Consider the following 15615-nt stretch of genomic DNA (forward strand, 5'->3'; position numbering starts at 1 on the left):
ACAGGCCTCTCCTCATCCACTTAAAAACAAGATTTATAGAGGGAGAAGCAAATCCTGCCATCTCTCCATGTCTCTTCCCCCCACAATGCCAGTTTCATAAACGTGGTTGGGGCTTATTCCCCTTCCTACAAAAACACTCCCACGACTCCGCAAGTCGTGCCAGCAAGGAGCAGTCCCTCTTGCACTGCAACTATAAATAGAGGCACGTTGCTAAAAATAAGGATTTGTTGCAGCCAAACATCTGCATGCGGTGGGAATTTAGAGAAATAAGACCCCGCAGCTAATTTTTCCTGAAGATATCCCCTCGTGCAGATAGGGAGAGTAAGATCTATGAACAAGACGCAGTTTCCCTTGCTGGGGGGAAAGCGGGAGAGCAGAACTCCTCAGGAAAGGAGGAGGAAAGGACAGAGACAACAGTCTCTCTCACATGCAACCTGAGAGGGAAGTATGTTAGGACTCAAAGCAGAAAGGACAGCGTAATTATGCAAGTGGAAGGGAGGAAAACCAGCCTTGTTTGGCCACAAAGTGCTCAGTGGTTGCTAAAATGGGTGGTACGCCTTGGGGGGGGGGGATTTCCAGGGGACATTAAGAGGCAAGAGGGCAGAAGAAGGACATTAGAGGTGTAAATGGCTTTCATTTCATCAGTATGCAGATGATACCCAGCTCTACCTCTCTTTTAAACCAGAACCAGTGAAGGCGGTGAAGGTCCTGTGTGAGTGCCTGGAGGCTGCTGGAGGATGGATGGCAGCTAATGGATTGAGGTTGGATCCTGACAAGACAGAAGTACTGTTTTGGGGGGACAGGAGGTGGGCAGGTGTGGAGGACTCCCTGGTCCTGAATGGAGTAACTGTCATTCTGGACTCACAGCTGTCCATGGAGGTGCAGGTTAATTCTGTGTCCAGGGCAGCTATCTACCAGCTCCACCTGGTACGCAGGCTGAGACCCTCCCTGCCTGCAGACTGTCTCGCCAGAGTGGTGCATGCTCTGGTTATCTCCCGCTTGGACTACTGCGATGGGGCTCTATGTGGGGCTACCTTTGAAGGTGACCTGGAAACTACAACTAATCCAGAATGCGGCAGCTAGACTGGTGACTGGGGGAGGCCGCCGAGACCACATAACACAGGTCTTGAAAGACCTACATTGGCTCCCAGTCCGTTTCCGAGCACAATTCAAAGTGTTGGTGCTGACCTTAAAACCCTAAGCGGCCTCAGCCCAGTATACCTGAAGGAGCGTCTCCACCCCTATCATTCTGCCCGGATGCTGAGGTCCAGCTTCGAGGGCCTTCTGGTGGTTCCCTCATTGCGAGAAGCAAAGCTACAGGAAACCAGGCAGAGGGCCTTCTCAGTAGTGGCGCCCGCCCTGTGGAACGCCCTCCCACCAGATGTCAAAGAGATAAACGACTACCTGACATTCAGAAGACATCTGAAGGCAGCCCTGTTCAGGGAAGTTTTTAATGTGTGACATTTTAATGTATTTTTAATCTTTGCTGGAAGCCACCCAGAGTGGTTGGGGAAACCCGGCCAGATGGGCGGGGTACAAATAATAAATTATTATTATATTATTATTATTTCAGGCTTTGAAAAGCTGGTATCACTGGATCAAATTCAGCAGTGTTTTTTCAACTAAACAATAGGATTTTGAACAGGCAAAGGCAAACTCGGCCCTCCAGATGTTTTGGGACTACAACTCCCATCATCCCAACTAACAGGACCAGTGGTCAGGGATGATGGGAGTTGTAGTCCCAAAACATATGGAGGGCCGAGTTTGCCTATGCCCAATTTTGAATGAAGGTGTAACTGGTTGTTACTGTTTTGAATTTTACTGTATTATCTTTCTTTGTGTGCCGTGCAAACCACTGCTCTGAATAATGCTTTTCTGCAGGGGAGGCACAGAGAATGAGATAATGGAATCAAGGTGGTGGGGACCCAGAAAATCAAATGTTCGGGAACCGCTGGGTTAGCTTAATTGGGCTTGCTGGAGAGAGGCAACAGTGAACGGCCCCGAATGAATGGGAAGGAAGGGAAGAGGCTGTTGGGCCCCTTGGCAGGATCCATCCCTTGCCCGTTAAAGAGCAAAGTTTTTGGCTCACCGGAATCCAAACATGATCTCATCGTGGCGCAGGTGGGCGTCGTCGTCGATGGACAGGATGGCTTCCGTCTCAATCTCATCCCAGGGCAGGAAGCGGTTGTTCAGGCTGTTCTTCTCTGTGCGCACCACCTAAGGAACAGAAGTAATTTTTCTAAATAAAAACAACAACAACTCATGCTGGGCAAGATCTCGCAGTGGACGTAACAGGGAGGGGGTTTCCCTGTTCCAGAGATCTCCTAAGGTATCACACAAGCATGGAGAAACAAAGCCCCCTAACAGGACACTATGCATGTATGTGGATAACCGCAGCCAGGGAGAAGCGACTCTGGAGAGAATGACTTGGAGCACAGACTCTATGTTGTGTGTGTGTGTGTGTGTGTGTGTGTGTGTGTGAACTGCCCTTCCCTCTGCTCTAAGCTACCCTCCCCTAAAGATGCTGCTGTCTGATAGACAGATGGAGAGTCCACCTTCAGCCACCTATGACTTGGGTCACCTTCAGCCCTTGGACTTAGGACTGCTTTCTATACCTTAACGGTAGGGCTCTTCCTTAACGTTACTGTGTCCAGCTATAGGCAGGGGACTGGGTGCTTGATTATTATTATTATTATTATTAAACTTAAAATTAGACAATACAACACATTGCATACAATACATACATTACCTACCTACATACCCAATGTAAATATACCCAAGTGTTTGACTTTCAGCTACAGTGGTACCTCGGGTTAAGAACATAATTTGTTCCGGAGGTCCGTTCTTAATCTGAAACTGTTCTTAACCTGAGGTACCAACTTTAGCTAATGGGGCCTCCCGCTGCTGCCGTGCTGCTACCATACGATTCTCATCCTGAAGCAAAGTTCTTAACCCAAGGTAATATTTCTGAGTTAGCGGAGTCTGTAACCTGAAGCATCTGTAACCTGAAGCGTCTGTAACCCGAGGTACCACTGTATTCTCATTGTGATATTTTACAATTTGGTGGTCTATACACATTTATACTCCTCTATTTTCTAGATTCATTCTATATCTGTCAGGAGATTTGTCTTGTCCATATAATTCTTATGGGTATTCACTGAAGATTATCCATTCATTGTTTATACTTTTTGTACAGCATTTCCTCTAATTCTCCCTGTTAACTTGAATGAAAAACAACCATCCGAAGGATAAATGGACATAAATCTGATATCAGGAATCACAAGACAAAGAAACCAGTAGGAGAACACTTCAATCTCCCAGGACATTCTATACAAGATCTCAAAGTAGCTGTCATATTACAAAATAATTTCAGAAATAGAGAGGAAAGAGAAGTTGCTGAATTGGAACTTATTACCAAACTCAAAACCATGGAGAGACCTGGTCTGAATAGAGACATTGGATTCTTATCTCATTATACATGATAAAGCTATTTTTGGCCATCTCACCCCTTGCTTTTTCCTGTAAGACCAATTGCAGTCATTAACAGTCATCAACAGGTTTACCACACCTAAATTACCCATTCACACCACCCTTCTGAGTAATACCCCTCCCCACCCTCTCACTATATATAAGGGTCTGGGGACTTCTGTTTCAGTGTATCTGAAGAAGTGTGCATGCACACAAAAGCTCATACCAAGAACAAACTTAGGTAAAGGTAAAGGGACTCCTGACCATTAGGTCCAGTCGTGGCTGACTCTGGGGTTGCGGCGCTCATCTCGCTTTATTGGCCGAGGGAGCCGGCGTACAGCTTCCGGGTCATGTGACCAGAATGACTAAGCCACTTCTGGCGAACCAGAGCAGCGCACGGAAACACCGTTTACCTTCCCGTCACAGTGGTACCTATTTATCTACTTGCACTTTGACATGCTTTCGAGCTGCTAGGTTGGCAGGAGCTGGGACAGAGCAATGGGAGCTCACCCCATTGCAGGGATTCGAACCGCGACCTTCCAATCGGCAAACCCAAGAGGCTCAGTGGTTTAGACCACAGTGCTACCTGTGCCCCATGGGGCCAAAGGCAAAAGTGGGGAGGGCAATGGACACAACTTTTACCTTTGTAATGTGGGCTAGATTGACCAGAGTTCAAGGGCATGTTTCAGTCAGGCAAGAGAACTCAAGGAGGGTGTAAAGCAGGGCTGGCAGGGGTGTGTGGCCTGGGAGATGGGTGTGGCCTGGAGTGAGAGTTCTGATGACCAAGCAGAGGATTTTTAGATCTTATTTTGGGGTTTTTTTATAGTTAAAGCTATGGTTTTCACAGTAGTGATGTATGGAAGTGAGAGCTGGACCATAAAGAAGACTGATCGCCAAAGAATTGATGCTTTTGAATTCTGGTGCTGGAGGAGACTCTTGAGAGTCCCATGGACTGCAAGAAGATCAAACCTCTCCATTCTGAAGGAAATCAGCCCTGAGTGCTCACTGGAAGGACAGATCCTGAAGCTGAGGCTCCAAGACTTTGGCCACCTCATGAGAAGAGAAGACTCCCTGGAAAAGACCCTGATGTTGGGAAAGATTGAGGGCACAAGGAGAAGGGGACAACCGAGGACAAGATGGTGGGACAGTGTTCTCGCAGATACCAGCATGAGTTTGACCAAACTGCGGGAGGCAGTGGAAGACAGGAGGGCCTGGCGTGCTCTGGTCCAGGGTGTCACGAAGAGGCGGACACGACTAAACGACTAAACAACAACAACATGGTTTATCTGGAAATCATTCAATTTGGTTGCACACTTTTTGGATGTCTTTTATTTATTGTTCATGACCACTTGTTGTTATTAAGCAAATATTTTCACGTTGGAGTACCGCCTTGCGCATGGCTGTGAACTATGGAAAGGCAGCTTACAAATAAAATGATGATTAATTGGGGGAGTCCACATTTGGCCCCCAGACACAAGTTTCCCCATGACAGCTCTTAAGATGTCCATTTCCCATTCCAAAACTCCCTTTACTGCCCCCCCATGCCTACATTTTTCATATAGCAAGCAAAGTCTTTAAACAAGCATAGAGAAATACGGCATTATGGCGGTGAAATGCTATTAAATAAGATTACATTTGGATCGCATTAACAAAAAAATAAAATCTGGCCCTGAAACCATTAGCGGTGGAAAATATTTGTCGGAAGGAACCAGGTGACAGCTGGCATGATTAAATCCCCGCATTAAGCCAACATTAGTACTTTCCCCTGTCAATAGCGGGAGAGAGAGAGAAAAAAATATGGAACATTCGACAAGCAGGCATTTAGAATGTTCCAAGAAAGATCCATCAAAAGAAGAAGGAATATCCAAGGCAAGCGAAGAAGGCAGCTGGCCAGGGTGAATAGCGGAGGCGCATGGTGGGCATCGCGGATCATGCAGCGAGCAGCGCACTGAAAGGGGCACATGATGGACCTGGGCTCCTTTGCAACATCCCAGCAGCGCCCAGCAGAAAGAGCCCAGGTCACCCGGCCAGCGGTAAACGAAGGTGTCGTGACACCCGGGATGGGGCGTCGCTATGTAGGGCGCATGTGCGGCGTCGCTACATACGCCGCATGCACCGTACATAGTGACGCCGCACATGTGCTGCACATAGCGGTTTGCTGGCGGTGGTGCTCCAGTGCTGTATGGATGGTGCCAGGATCCTCTGCTCGCGGCTGTACACCACATGTGTGGCGTTGTTACGTACAGCACATGTCAGTGTTTGAAAAAGAAAAGGTTCTGACCTCCTTTTTACTCCGTTGCCTAGTCCTCAGACCTTAGTTGGCAGAAAAGAGTCTTTGAGAAAGAGTGTTCTTGCAGAGTATTGCTGCTTTCATTCCGGAAAAGTCTTCTTCTCCAACCACGACCGACAGCTTTTACACACACCAAACGCAACCAGCTTTCTACATTCCAACTAACCCACACCAAACACTAACATTGACCACTCTGTATATACAGGTACAAGAGGCAGGTGGCACTGTGGGTTAAACCACAGAGCCTAGGGTTTGCCGATCAGAAGGTCAGCAGTTCGAATCCCCGCGACGGGGTGAGCTCCCATTGCTCGGTCCCTGCTCCTGCCAACCTAGCAGTTCGAAAGCACATCAAAGTGCAAGTAGATAAATAGGTACTGCTCCAGCGGGAAGGTAAACGGCGTTTCCGTGCGCTGCTCTGGTTCGCCAGAAATGGCTTAGTCCTGCTGGCCACATGACCCAGAAGCTGTACGCCGGCTCCCTTGGCCAATAAAGCGAGATGAGCACAGTGGTGTAGCGTGGGGGGTGCGGGGGGGGCCGGCCGCACTGGGCGCAACATCTGGGGGGGGGCGCTCGCACTCGCAGCTCTCTGCCCCTACCTGGCTCACTCACTCTCTCTCACTGCAGTGCTGGCTGTGCGAATCCAATCCGAGCTGCCGGTTTGCCGCCCACTGTGGAGGGGGTGGGTGTCAGGCGTGCGGAGAGAGAGCGAGGGACTATCTGGGGGAGGGACAGTGCAGCGGCCGCCCAGCACAGCGCTGAGTGCGGGAGAGAACCACACCAGACCAGACCAGGCAGCAGCAAGAAGAAGCTGGCAGCGGCGGCAGGTTAGGGGTTAGGGGGCACAAATTACTTGCCTTGCCCCGGGTGCTGACAACCCACGCTACGCCGCTGGATGAGCGCTGCAACCCCAGAATCGGCCACGACTGGACCTAATGGTCAGGGGTCCCTTTACCTTTTTATATACAGGTACAATTTGGTGAAAGGTTGCATGAGACATTGTAGGCCGCTGACTCATGCTGACTTAGCTCTTTTAGCATTAAAGAAATAGCAGCCAATTTTTAGCCGTGACAGTGCATGCATGTGACGCCGCACATGCGCTGTACATAACAGTTTGCTGCTGGCGCCGGGATCATCTGCTCGTGGCTGCAACCATGAACGGAGGATCCTCCACATGTGGCTACAGCAGCGCGATAGCTGCTTGCCTTCTCGTCACTCCCCCGACATGGCACCCGGGGTGCACCGCTCTCCCCCCCGCCCCCCCGTTGTGACGCCACTGCACCTGGCTTTTGCTAGGCAAGCGCACACAAAAATTCCACCACTCGACCTCCCTCTACTTTCTTTACAAAATGCACCAGCACTCACCAGTGTACAGGGAGCAGCGCTTCCATTATAACGAATTTGTGTATTATTAGTTTGCAAGGTTTCTCACCCGCTTTCCCCAGGACAGCTTACAGCAGTGACGCTCAAAGGGTGTGAGAGGAAGATTCAAGGACAATCAAAGAAACACTTAAACTTTTTTTAAAAAAATAAAAATATTTGCAGAATATGGATAGTGTTCTCTGTTATCAATCAAGCACCGGTAGTTGTTGTTTCATTTTGCTTTCCAGCGTATTTCTTATCAATATTGGCGCAGTGCGAGCAAATGTTTATCCTGGAAAGTGTGGCCCAGAGAAGAAAGTTTGAGAACCGTTGGCCTACAGCAATGTAATATACATATCAAACGGTTACGGTTATTTAAAAAACAACAAGCAGTTTCAACCAGAACAGAATACTTATCCAGCAAAAGAGGCGTGAGCCACTAAACAAAATATCTTAACTGCCAATTGACAGGGTAAAACAGAAACAGGGAGCAAGGCAGAGGGCCTTCTCGGTGGTGGCTCCCTCCCTGTGGAACGCTCTCCCATCAGATGTCAAGGAGATAAAGAATTACACAACATATGTGAATTACTGGCATCTGAAGTCCGCCTACGACAAGGAAACGGGTCACAGTGCAGTTACACATTTCAAATCGCCAAGAGGGAATAATTAAAGATTATACGCAGAACGTCAGCCTTTCCATTTCCCGGATCTTAAATATTAAGCTGTCCAGACTTCATGGTGCATTAAGGCAGCTTTTAAATCCTAGTTCTATGCAGCTTTGATAGTAATCAATAATAATGATAGCAGCAAGAATAATGCAGCTGTACACATATATAGATTTCTGCATAATGAGACAATATTTATTTGGAGATATTTAAGATGCAAACACCCTGCGGATCAATATAGTCTAAGGAAGCAGCTCAAACGGTCACATTGATTCTCCTGCTGTTTTTCCTGTAAACGTGCAGGAGACCGAAATGCGAACACTGCCTCTTGAGGGAAGAGAGAGCGGATTCCTTCCTCGTGCAACTGGAAGGGGCAACCTCTCTGGAGAGGCGGATTAATGGGCACTATAACCCTGAACTCATTAATTGAAAGCAGGAGCTATTTAATCTCTGCGATTCCTTATAAGGAATCTGGGGCCAGTATGTTACAGGGTTGGGGCGAGAATACTGGTATTTAAAATAATATTTCTTTTTATTGGTTTACTCAAAAACCTACAAATCAATAACACATTGAAGGAAACAAATAAAAAGGAAACAGTACTCCATGAAAACTAAAATTGAACATACAAGATACAAAATTTGGTGACTCCATTCACATTTTCTAGGATGATGATGATGATGATGATGATGATTGCTATTGGGAAGTAGTAACATGTCCTTTTTTCTTTACTTTTTAATCTGGTTTATAAATATCAGGGAACTGTCCTAGGGGTCTTATTATATTGCCACTTGAAACTGCTGTAAACAAAAATCTGCCCTTTTCCCTTATGGGGTATCCAAGAGCCCATATAGAATCCTTACGTAGGTTCCCTATTGGTAGGAGAAAACAACAGACGCCAACCAGAGCATATTGAGAAGCAAAGCAGCTAATAAGCCTGATCTTTATTGATCTGTTGCAACAGGGTCCTCACTCAACACACGTAGGAGGGAGGAGGAACCCAGAACAGTGGTGTGCAAGCCCTTATATAGACTTTTGAAATTGCCACCCTGTAGATCAAGACCACCCCCCAGATACATCATACCTACATCACAGAAAGGGCGGTCTACAGCAGAAATCTGAGTGCTTTGTTTACCTCCTGTCTGCCAGGTTACCTGTTTAATGGTCACTTGATTGGATTGCCGGGCCAGTCTTTTGTAATGATAAATACTTAGTAATGATAAATACTTAGTTCCTGAGTCAGGTCACAGGCTCACACCCTATTCAAACACAGACATATGGTACTTAAGACAGGATTTGTGAAGGAAAAGACAATGGGGAGGCTTTTCCATTTTTCTTTGACCTTGCAGAGAAAACATTTGCTCAGTTTGGGAATCAAAAATGGCTTCAGGTTGGTCTTCCTGTGCTTGGTTGGTACACTTATGAACACTTAGCATATATCTAAGACCTCAAAATTCCTATCACAAAACTGAAAAGTTACTAAGAATTCATATATCTCACAGTAGGCAATTGAACTGCCAATGCAGCTCAGCTGGTTAGACTGTGGTGCTTGATAACACCCAGGTTGCAGGTTCAATCCCCGCCTATTCCTACATTGCAGGAGGTTGGACTAGATGATCCTCAAGGTCCCTTTCATCTCTACAATTATGATTCTACCATTATTGACCTTAATATATAAAACAACTTTTTTGCCGTATGCTTGGAAATGATTTTTTTGGCCTTTCTTTGCCCTCCAGGATACCTCAACAGGATTGAGAAGAGAACATAGAAGGCTTACTGAACGTGGAAGAAAGCAGGGCAGTCACAACCTCCACCAACTCATAAAACCGTGCAGAAGCCTTGGTGGACATTATTCAATATTGCTAGATCTCAGGTTTTCCAACAGAGTCCCAAGGTCTACCAACCAGAGGTGGGTTCAAAGAACACGTGCCGTTGGAATGAAAGGAGAGCGGCCTCTGAGCACTTTCTAAGCTTGGGAGCTTTGATCTGAGCACCGTAACTCAACTGAGCTCATAATCCTACCAAAAGACCGCCTCTGCTTACCTCAAGATATCTTCATTTTGGTGGCCTAACTCAAGCAGGCGGTTGGGGAGGGCAGGGACTGAACATGAACATGAAATTTATTACCGTCAGAGACCAGCTTGAGAAACACAAATGGAACTACATCCCAACAACAAAACAAACATTTAAAACAATATACAACAATATATTTTAAGTTTAAAAGTGAGATAGGCATAAAGGTAAAGGGACCCCTGACCACTAGGTCCAGTCGTGACCGACTCTGGGGTTGTGGCGCTCATCTCGCTTTATTGGCCGAGGGAGCTGGCGTACAACTTCCGGGTCATGTGGCCAGCATGACTAAGCTGCTTCTGGCGAACCAGAGCAGCGCACGGAAACACGGTTTACCTTCCCGCTGGAGCAGTACCTATTTATCTACTTGCACTTTGACGTGCTTTCAAACTGCTAGGTTGGCAGGAGCTGGGACCGAGCAACGGGAGCTCATCCCATTGCAGGGATTCGAACCACCGACCTTCTGATCGGCAAGTCCTAGGCTCTGTGGTTTAAACCACAGTGCCACCCACAAAACCTTTAAAATAGACTACCTTAGAGGAATGACCCAAAGTCGCCCGTGGATCCAGTTTGGTAATTTTTTTAACAAACTACCGTATTTTTCGCTCTATAACACGCACCTGACCATAACACGCACATCGTTTTTAGAGGAGGAAAACAAGGGAAAAAACATTCTGAATGAAACAGTGGATGTATCATTTTTGTGCTTCATGCTGTGGCCACAGACATGTGATCTGATGGTGAATTTGGGCTGACCCAATGCAAAACTCCTGAGAATCCCTGTGCATCCATGGTTTGTAACCACGTTTTTGCACCATTGCAGCCCCAGGCAACAGTGGGTGCGTGATTTTTGGGGGGCAGGCTGTAGCCATGGACATGCTATGTGCTCTGATGGTGAATTTGGGCTGACCCAATGCAAAGACCCTGAGGATCCATGTGGATCCATGGTTTGTAACCACGTTTTTGCACCATTGCAGCTCCAGGCAACAGTGGGTATGTGATTTGGGGGGGGGGGCAGGCTGTAGCCATGGACATGCTATGTGATCTGATGGTGAATTTGGGGTGACCCAATGCCAAAATCCTGAGAATTCCTGTGGATCCATGGTTTGTAACCACGTTTTTGCACCATTGCAGCCCCAGGCAACAGTGGGTGCGTGATTTTTTGGGGGGCAGGCTGTAGCCATGGACATGCTATGTGATCTGATGGTGAATTTGGGGTGACCCAATGCCAAAATCCTGAGAATTCCTGTGGATCCATGCTTTTTAACCACATTTTTGCACCATTGCAGCCCCAGGCAACAGTGGGTGCGTGATTTTGGGGGGGCAGGCTGTAGCCATGGACATGCTATGTGATCTGATGGTGAATTTGGGGTGACCCAATGCAAAGATCCTGAGAATCCCTGTGGATCCATGCTTTGTAACCACATTTTTGCACCATTGCAGCCCCAGGCAACAGTGGGTGCGTGATTTTGGGGGGGCAGGCTGTAGCCATGGACATGCTATGTGATCTGATGGTGAATTTGGGGTGACCCAATGCAAAGATCCTGAGGATCCATGCTTTGTAACCACATTTTAAGTGGGGAGCGAAGGAAAAACAAAGAAGGGACATTAGAGGGGTGTGCAGAGAAGCAGCTGGCTAAGAATGCAGGAGAGGGATTTAACGGGAGGGAGGAAAGAAAGGCAAAAGTTTTCCCCCACCCAAGCCAGCCATCTCTCTCTCTCTCTCTCTCTCTCTCTCTCTCTCTCTCCCTCCCTCCCTCCCTCCGTCCCCCCTCCCTCCCCCTCTCTCTCTCCCTCCCCCCTCTCTCTCTCCCTCCCCCCTCTCTCTCTCCCTTCCCCCCCCTCTCTCCCTCTCCCCCAGCAGCACCGGAGCTTGCCTGGAGGGGAGGGGCTTTCCCTGCTCTTTGTTCCGTTTCAGCAAACACAGCAACGAAACAAAGGAGGGTGGGCAGTAAGACCCTGAGGCAGAATGCAGGAAAGCAGCCGCTTCCTCTTTTCAGGTTTCGCTTCTCAGTGCAGCGTGCAGCGCCGCGATTTGATTTTTGCATGATTTTTCGGCTCCAGGGACCACACATTCGCTCTATAACACGCACAGACATTTCCCCTTCCTTTTTAGAAGAAAAAATCTGCGTGTTATAGAAGGAAAAATACGGTAGATTGAATCGGGTGGTGGTCTGCACCTACAGATCTGTGCGCAGAACCTGGCGACAATCTGGGTTGTCTTGTGGTCTTTGCCTAACAGGAGAAGATCGAATTTTTGCTTTACTGGGCAGTCAGAGAGCCTCACCAGCAGGGGGTCAGTGGTTTCTCTACGTGCCTCATCGTAAAAGGGACATCTAAAAAATATGTGTCCAGGGCTTCCTATCTCCCCCAGAGGACAGGCGCAAATTCTCTGGTCATATGGGACCTTTTAAAAGGACCCTTTCAAGACTGGCGAGGGCAGAGCCGAGCTTCTGGCAAGTGTAAAAGCCCTTCTTGCATTTTTGGAGGAGGGAGGGCCTTTTTGTTGATGTTGCCAAATGTTACACAACTGGGAGACAGCAGACACCCTTACTAGGCTGCTTCCAGTCACCCTGAGATCTATCTGTAGGACCTGATGTGCCTCCTGCCCAGCCCATCCTCCCAAAAAACTCAAGTGTGTGTTGATGATGGATGAGGTGGAAGCAGTCGGGGTCTTGGAAGGAAGTGACCATGTTCCTCTTGGGATTCATTATACAGAGGAAAAGGAAAGCTGAATGCACTCTGGACTTCAGCAGAGCTGATTTCAAAAAGTGTAAGAAACTACTGGGTAAACATCCTGTTTAGGGAAGTGTTTAATGACTGATGTTTCAATGTAATGTTTCAATGTTTTGAATCTTTTGTTGGAAGCCGCCCAAAGTGCCTGGGGAAACCCAGCCAGATGGGCGGGGTATTTATTATTATTATTATTATTATTATTATTATTATTATTAGTGTCATACCTTGGGTTATAGACGCTTCAGGTTCATTTTTGGGGGGTTAAAGGTAAAGGGACTCCTGACCATTAGGTCCAGTCTTGTGGCCAGCATGACTAAGCCACTTCTGGCGAACCAGAGCAGCGCACGGAAACGCCGTTTACCTTTCCGCCGGAGCGGTGCCTATTTATCTACTTGCACTTTGTGCTTTCGAACTGCTAGGTTGGCAGGAGCAGGGACCGAGCAATGGGAGCTCACCCCGTCGCGGGGATTCGAACTGCCGACCTTCTGATGAGCAAGTCCTAGGTGCTGTGGTTTAACCCACAGCACCACCAAAACCCAGAAGTACCAGAACGGGTTACTTCCATGTTTCAGCATCCGCGCATGCGAAGAAGCACTAAATCGCTCTTTGCGTAGAAGCGCCGAATCGCAACCCACACGTGCTCAATTGAGCCACTGTGGGTTGTGAACGTGCATCCTGCATGGATTACGTTTGCAACCTGAGCGTCCACTGTATTATTATATCCCAGGGTCAGAAATACTCAGAGTGAGGGTTGTATGTGGTGGGTGGGAGTTTCTTAAAAGCGAGATATCGAAGGCACAATCACAAATAATTCTAACAGGAAAGAAAAAAAGGGGAGGCACATCGGCAGAGGGGAAGCTTGCCAGCTGGGTCTTGTGTCTCCCCATGTGCTAGAATCCTGTGTGTGTCGAAATGGACGTGCAAATAAAATTATGCTTGGAAGGCTCATGCAAGAACCAGCCTTGAGGCTACAAACTCCACCATGCCCAAGTCTCTTTGACAAGGAACAGACAGCCATTGTTGATTCAAGACAACGACTCAGAGACGTGGCAATGGAAAAACACAAACACCCACCCACTCTCTCCCCCTAGCCAGCTGGATGCACTGGAAACCAATAACAGCAGTCAGCCGAGAGCAGAGGTTCCCAGTTGGTGGTCCGCAGACCCCAGGAGGTCCTTGTAATCCATGCAGGGGGTCCATGGCACCATTCAGGAAACAAAAGCTTGTTGTTGTTTTGTTGTTTAGTTATGTCCGACTCTTCATGACACCCTGGACCAGAGCATGCCAGGCACTCCTGTCTTCCACTGCCTCCCGCAGTTTGGTCAAACTCATGCTGGTAGCTTCGAGAACACTGTCCCACCATCTCGTCCTCTGTCGTCCCCTTCTCCTTGTGCTCTCCATCTTTCGCAGCATCAGGGTCTTTCCCAGGGAGTCTTCTCTTCTCCTGAGGTGGCCAAAGTCTTGGAGCCTCAGCTTCAGGATCTGTCCTTCCAGTGAGCACCCAGGGCTGATTTCCTTCAGAATGGATACGTTTGATCTTCTCGCAGTCCATGGGACTCTCAAGAGTCTCCTCCAGCGCCATAATTCAAAAGCATCAATTCTTTGGCGGTCAGCATTCTTTATGTTCCAGCTCTCATTTCCATACATCACTACTGGGAAAACCAGAGCTTTAGCTATACGAACTGTATATCAAAAATGTCAAAAGTCGGGGGTCCATGCCCTGGCTTTTGAAAAACAGGGGGTTCACTGTACTTAGCTAGAGGTAACTGACCTAGAGGAATGACGGGAACAGTCAACTGATCCCAGTCCCTTAAAAGAGGTCACAGAGCTTGCATTCTGCCGGAAGGGTGAAAAGACAGAAAGTTCATTGCAAGGCCAAAGCCTTCAAGAGCCGTCAGTGCGCTTCAAAAACACCCATTGTTCTCGCAGTCAGCAAAATATAAAAATGATGCTGTAGAGCGACAGACCCCCTTGCTTACAACATCTCTTGCTCTGGGGCATGTGCTGCTGTGACAGCAGCCCACAGCACAACAATATGCTTCAAGGAGGTACCCTCGCATTTCACTTTGAGCAGCCTCGCCCTTGGGTGAAACTGGCTCGCTCGCTGCCGCGTCGGAACACGCAAGCAGACTTGGCAGAAACAACCCCCTGCAGCCATTCTGGGCAGCTGAGAAGCCCTGGGAATGGCTAAAACCTTTGTTTCGTTAAATTCCATCACATGGCTTTGTGGAGCCAACACGTCATTTCGTACTGGAGTGAAGGGTCAAGGCTTCAGAGGGCGAACAATGCAATTTCTCTTGCTCTCACTTGCATCACGGCAGAGACAAAATCTGATTGGCTCTGGCTTCACGATGTCATGGAAGTCACTATACTGTCCACCCTATTAGTTGTGAGGATCCAGAGAGTAGGAAAAACAATGCAATTTGAAAGATATAAAAACAAACAAGTATACTATGTGATGTTAATGGTTTGATGTAAAATTTAAAAGAAAATAGAGCATTTAGGGAAAGGAGTATGAATCTAAAATATATGAAAGTCTGCAGAACGAGAAAATATTTTAAAGATCACAGAACGGGAGATTGAGGGAAGTCGTTGCGTGGGTGGAGGGGGGAAAAGGGATTTGTGTTTATTTTTCTTCGTAATTTATGTTGATTATGTAAAACTCAATAAAAAATGTTTTTAAAAAACCACAATGCAATTCGAAAGCACCGGATGATCTTGGAAATGAGGGGTCAGATGGCTTAGCACCACCTCAATGGCTCCCGGGGAGGAGATGGCAGCCTCTTTGCTCCTCCCTGGACTTTTTGGATCAGTGTGGCACAAGCAGCTAAACCAAGGTTGTCTGAACCCAGAACCATGGTTACGCTCTCCTCCTCAACCGCAATCTGGAGCCAAGGTTCATCTGATGGTTACAGGTAGTGACTAAGGAGCAGAGACCTTAACTACGACCCTGAGTTTGGGCAATATGCTTAGCTGTCGCGCCACAAAGACCTAGAACGACCAGGGAGGAGCAACGTGCTTGTGAGAGC

At 47.7% G+C, this 15615-nt stretch overlaps 1 protein-coding gene and 1 long non-coding RNA gene across 7 annotated transcripts in view; both read right to left on the reverse strand.

Moving 5' to 3' along the window:
• LOC310842216 overlaps window positions 1-15615 on the reverse strand; it is a 554664-nt gene that overhangs the window by 477448 nt on the left and 61601 nt on the right. The window lies entirely within an intron of this gene.
• The window catches only part of EXTL3 (exostosin like glycosyltransferase 3), a 169122-nt gene that overhangs the window by 10349 nt on the left and 143158 nt on the right, over window positions 1-15615 (reverse strand). For all 6 annotated transcript variants that reach the window (XM_083733231.1, XM_083733234.1, XM_083733232.1 and 3 more), the window contains one exon: window positions 2090-2217. In XM_083733231.1, coding sequence (XP_083589357.1) covers window positions 2090-2217 — 128 coding nt within the window. The remainder of the gene's footprint in view (window positions 1-2089; window positions 2218-15615) is intronic.

The sequence above is a fragment of the Podarcis gaigeae genome, assembly GCF_964106915.1.
Source record: "Podarcis gaigeae genome assembly, chromosome: 3".
Taxonomy (NCBI): domain Eukaryota; kingdom Metazoa; phylum Chordata; class Lepidosauria; order Squamata; family Lacertidae; genus Podarcis; species Podarcis gaigeae.